The sequence below is a fragment of the Mus musculus genome, chromosome 9 (genome assembly GCF_000001635.26).
Source record: "Mus musculus strain C57BL/6J chromosome 9, GRCm38.p6 C57BL/6J".
Classification (NCBI taxonomy): Eukaryota; Metazoa; Chordata; class Mammalia; order Rodentia; family Muridae; genus Mus; species Mus musculus.
Genome location: NC_000075.6, coordinates 68,658,015 through 68,663,800, shown reverse-complemented (window position 1 = coordinate 68,663,800; position 5,786 = coordinate 68,658,015). Strand labels below are relative to the sequence as shown.

At 43.1% G+C, this 5,786-nt stretch overlaps 1 protein-coding gene across 3 annotated transcripts in view; it reads right to left on the bottom strand.

Annotated features, from left to right (window-relative positions):
• Rora (RAR-related orphan receptor alpha) overlaps positions 1–5,786 on the bottom strand; it is a 734,843-nt gene that overhangs the window by 724,446 nt on the left and 4,611 nt on the right. Inside the window, exon 2 of one of the 3 annotated variants that reach the window (XM_011242682.3) lies at positions 375–456. The exons of 1 other annotated variant lie outside the window; for it this stretch is intronic. In XM_011242682.3, coding sequence (XP_011240984.1) covers positions 375–456 — 82 coding nt within the window. The remainder of the gene's footprint in view (positions 1–374; positions 457–5,786) is intronic. One more of the 3 variants, NM_001289917.1, reaches the window with a different exon arrangement.

Genomic DNA, 5,786 nt, shown 5'->3' with positions numbered 1-5,786 from the left:
CTAATTGGAAGCGTCAATAAGCACACCCACCAAGTCCCTCAACGCCCCCGCAAGTTGCTCTCTCTGCCCTTCAGAGCTGCTCTGGCCGTCTGTGCTTCTAAATATTCCCTCACCTGCCTCTGCCGATTGGCAGTCTCGACAAGTTCCTCGTAACTTCTCAAAGTGTCAACGTGCCTCGTTTTCAGCGTCCTTGTTAAAGGTAATTTAAAATTCCAGATCCTTGCTGAGGCCGCTTTGGCACACAGAGTCTCTGTCCCCACCTTCACCCACAGCCCACAATTCCCATCCCCCAATGGGCGTCTTAACTTCTTAGCTCACGAGTCCCTTGCCCCATTTCACCATTCTTTTCCCACCCTACCCCCCAAATACCTCACCCAGTGAAACACACTTTAGCTTGTGAGTTCTCCTTCCTTGACTTCAGCGAGACATGTCGGTGCCTAGAGATTATAAAGTCACCTTCAGGAAAGAAGCATATAGCATAAGCTGTCAATTAATCAGAACAAGACAGGGAAATGACATCCTATGCAGCTCTGAGTCCTGGTGTGTGTGTGTGTGTGTGTGTGTGTGTGTGTGTGTGTGTGTGTGCTCGCACATATATATGTGTGCTTGGGGGAGATCAAGGTGATTTCTTCTGTACAACTAAAACTCATAGTCGTTGTCTTTCATTTGACTATAAGCCCGACACCAAACACCAGGAAGAGTTGATAGCTGAGGATTGTTTGGCATATGCCTCATTCTGAATTCAAACATTGGCCTCTAGGTTTTTTTGGTGTGATTCCCCCCACTCCCCCACCCCCTTTCTGGAAATTTCATCTCTATTCTTCTCAAGCTCTCTGTTTATCCTAGGTGATGTTCTTTGCCTATAAAGACAAGTCAACTGGTTTTTCTCTTCTCTAATTTCTGGTCCCACATTAAGTTTGACAGGTGGATTTTGCAGCCTGCTTCTCTGTTCCCTTGGGAAGCATGGACTCACATGCCACCATTCCTGTCACGTTACAATCCCATCAAGTTTCAGAGTGTCATTTATACACAATCTTATTTCTTCTTCTTTCACACACGCCTACCACTTACGTACAGCAACTCACTGTATTCATATTTCATAAACTCCATCAGTATTCGGTCCTCCCCCGAAGTAAGCTAGATATTTTTAACGGTGCATACCTCTTTCGCCGGCTTGAGGATTCTACACTAAGTGGTACCCTTCCCTTGTGTCTCAGTGGACTTCATCTACTGTGACCGGTGGCTGCACGTAGAAACTTTCTTACTTCAGAACAGTTTGAGACAATTTGTATTGCAAGTGCCAACACCCAATCACACAGCTAAGATATTTCTACCTGAGAGGTAATGTAGCGTTTGAACCATAACACTTCTGTCTCACTCCAGCCTCTGGTGAAAGAGTCAGGGGAGAGTGAATAGAAATTCACCCTAAGATATCCCGAGGTCCTCCTACACCTTTGCAGGTATGGGAAACCTGGACTGTCAGCATCCATGAGTCCAGCCACTGGGATCCAGGTTTTGTAGATAAACCCATCACTGGGAAACTACAATGTTATCATTAGTGTTCCGTTTCGTGTAACTTGATGACACAATTTCTAATAATGTCATGTCATGAAAGCCATAAAAATCTGTTGGAGGGGAAAATCATTTGTCCCTCAACAGGGGATTGTTCCCTGTAATTCCTTTCCCCAATCGCCTAGAAGACCTGAGGCTGAAAGCCAGTCTTCCAATCCAGGGAACTGTGGTACCTTCATTTTTATTATAACCTCTTCCTCTCTTATAATGTTTTTTTTAAATCCTCTTGATGCTTTTAGCAAAAACAGTCAATAAATTAACAACAACAATAATAATTGGCTACCATAACACCAAGAATCCAAACACAGTGATGTCAGAGGCAGCAGAAGCTAATCAATGATTCACATTAAGTCAAGTGTGACCGTGTGATGCTACCAAGGAAGCCAGTTCTGTGATGGTGTTGATGCTGAGGGAGCCAACTCTGTGATGATGCTGATGCTGATGCTGATGCTGATGCTGATGCTGATGCTGATGCTGAGAAAGCCAGCACTGTGGTCCAGAAATGCTTCTCAAAGGCCATAGCTTGGAAAGGACTTTCTCCGCAGGCCTCTAAATACTCTTTCCTACATGCCTGAACCCTTAAGCTTCCTAACCTTCTAGGTATGCAAGCTCCCTACCACAGAGATGCTCCCAACCTCCCCAAGGGAATGGTCAAGCTAATGATGGTTTCCACTGAATTAGAGGAGATGAAACCACATTATAGGACTTGTAAACAGAATTGCCTCCCTGAATACTTAAAGAGGATTTAGCATCTTCTATAACTGTAGGGCAGCAGTTTTCAACCTGTGGGTTGTGACCCCTTTGGGGGTGGCATATCAAATATTCGCATTACAATTCATAACAGTAGTAAAATTGTAGTTATAAAGTAGCAAGAAAATAATGAGGGTCACCACAACATGAAGAATTGTATTAAAGGGTGACAGCATTAGGAAGTTAAGAACCAGTACTCTAGAGAAAGAAATAAAAAGAATCTAGCAGACAATGGTAATCTGAGCACTCCTGGGGCTGAGACAGGAGGATCACCCTGAGACCTCTGCTACATAGTGAGACCCTGTCTCAAATAAGCAAAAAAAAAAAACAAAAAAACAAAAAAACAAAAAAAAACAAAAAACCACCACCAACAACAACAAAAAAAAACTAGATAAACAAAAAGAAAGCTTTTAGAATCTGGTTGACAATTTCCTATTAAGTAAAACCCTCCAGTAACCCAGAACAACTAATTGAATTTCTGACTTGCTTCTTGCAACATAGAAAACAAGGAAGCAAATAGTCCTGCTAAAGATTTCACAGAAAGAAAAAAGAAACCATTTCCAGGTGGGATCAGGACAGACCTCAGCCGGTCTGCAACGCCAGCTCCATTCTCAGTTCTATAATGTACAATCAGAATTCATGCTCAGAACCGTGACCCCACAGCACTGTGAGACACTGAAACTCCGAGGAAAGATTCAATTAACTTTCTGGTGCTCTCTCTCTCTAGGCTAGGAAAGGAAACCACACAGCAAAAAAGAAAAGAAATAGACAAAAAGGAAAGACATAATAATAATAATAATAATAATAATCAATAAATGGTGTTAATCTAATATCAGACAGAAAAAAATCAATTCATTAGCGATGCCTCGGTGCCCTCAGAGTAAAACGTAAAACTGTGGTTTATCATATAGCAGCCAAGACTTGAACACTAATCATCTGGGTTATTTTTAAGCATCAACCTAAAAATTACACAATTCTATTAATATACAGCCTAAAACATGGTTGAAAAGTTTTAACAGCTTTGTTCTAAACAACATTTCCCATGACAAATTAGGCACAAAAATAAATATAAGAAAGAGAAGTGGGGAGGGGAGGAGGAAGAAAGAGGGACGGACCACTTTGCCTAAACCCTGAGCAAGGGAGATTTTTGCACTTGGAAATGTTTTCTACATTCTAGATTAGTGTATGCTCTGGTAGCTGAAGCCCTTTCAAGTTCAAAGTCTCCTTACTCTAAGAGAAGTGATAACTCATCCTGATGGGTGGATCAGGGATCTCCATGAGGGAGTGGAAGACACCTGCTTTAGAGGCCCCTATATCATCTCATGGAAGTCATAGTGAGGGGGCAGAGGGGCAGATGATTGTCATATTAGGACACACACACACACGCATATACAGGAGCACACATAAACACACATGCACAAACCTATACTCATCTCTAAAAGGCAGTTTTGCATTTTGCCTCCTGAGACTCAGAAGTTCTCACAGAAGCTAAGAAGTTCTCACAGGAACACAGAGGTCAGAGCAGAGCAATGCACGGGGGGTGGGGGGGTGGGGAGGTAGGGGGTGGGGGGGGGAGAACGCGTTGAAAAAGTAACACACGCTGTAAGAATTCATAGGACATGAGGGCTGGAGAGTAGGCTCAGTTGGTGAACTGCCCAGAACCCATATATAAAAGCCAAGGTGTGTCACAAGAGACAGCTATATCTGGGTCTTTTTAGCAAATTCTTGCTAGTGTATGCAATGGTGTCAGCGTTTGGAAGCTGATTATGGGATGGATCCCTGGATATGGCAGTCTCTAGATGGTCCATCCTTTCGTCACAGCTCCAAACTTTGTCTCTGTAACTCCTTCCATGGGTGTTTTGTTCCCAATTCTAAGGAAGGCATGGTGTCTACACTTCAGTCTTCATTCTTCTTGAGTTTCATGTGTTTAGCAAATTGTATCTTATATCTTGGGTATCCTACGTTTTGGGCTAATATCCACTTATCAGTGAGTACATATTGTGTGAGTTCCTTTGTGATTGTGTTACCTCACTCAGGATGATGCCCTCCAGGTCCATCCATTTGGCTAGGAATTTCATAAATTCATTCTTTTTAATAGCTGAGTAGTACTCCATTGTGTAAATGTACCACATTTTCTGTATCCATATGCCGGGGCCTAGCAAACACATAAGTGGATGCTCACAGTCAGCTACTGGATGGACCACAGGGCTCCCAATGGAGAAGCTAGAGAAAGTATCCAAGGAGCTAAAGGGATCTGCAACCCTATAGGTGGAACAACATTATGAACTAACCAGTACCCCGGAGCTCTTGACTCTAGCTGCATATGTATCAAAAGATGGCCTAGTCGGCCATCACTGGAAAAAGAGGCCCATTGGACACGCAAACTTTATATGCCCCCAAACTTTATATGCCCCAGTACAGGGGAACGCCAGGGCCAAAAAAAAAAAAATGGGAATGGGTGGGTAGGGAAGTGGGGGGGAGGGTATGGGGGACTTTTGGGATAGCATTGGAAATGTAATTGAGGAAAATATGTAATAAAAATATTTTAAAAATGAATAAGAAAAAAAAAAGCCAAGGTGTGGAAACACACACCTAGGATCCCAACACTGGGGAGGCAGAAAAAGGAGGATCCCTGGAGCTCACTGGCCAGAGAATCCCTAGAGCTCATTGTCCAACCAGCCTAGTGTAATTACTGAACTCCAAGTGCAGTGAAAGACTCTATCTCAAAAAGTAAAGTGCGGGGGTGGGGGTGGGGGAATGAGGAAGACACCTGTCACTGACCTCTGGTCCCACATGCTCACACATTCATGCACACAAATGCCCACACATGACAATGTATGCACACAATAGCATTTTAAAAATCGAGTTCATGTTCTATGAATCTAATTGCCAACACCATCCAACTCAGAGAGAATTTCCAAAAATCACACAAGTTCCCAAATGCAGAATGGGGATATTAGAGGGAATAATGTGAGACTTTATCCTGCATTGACCAGAGGACGGCCTATGGGTTTTCTTACTTGCAAATCAAGAGTTAACTTCAGACAGAGGGAAAAAATTCCAAAAGCACGTTTTCCAAAAGTGATTAAGCTGTCCCCACAAGTCCTAAGGATTGTCATCCTTAGGTGAAATTCTGACCGTTAATATCCTTGTGCCTCTCCATCCCACTTTAGGAGTCTGCCTTGTATCAAAGTGGCTGCTGACTACCCCCGCCCCTCCACACACACACACACACACACACACACACACACACACACACAACTGTGTGCTGAAGAGTCGAGACGAGTTGCCAGAACCCAGGTTCTACAAAGGCATCCACCATACTTCGGGGTTACAAACAGACTTTCTAAAGACCAGGGCTCCTCAGAGTGCCACTTTGAAAAGAGAGAATGGGTGTGCTTTAACTATTTTAGCCACTCGGAACTCAAATTCTAGATTAATAATTCATTTCTTTACAAGAAATT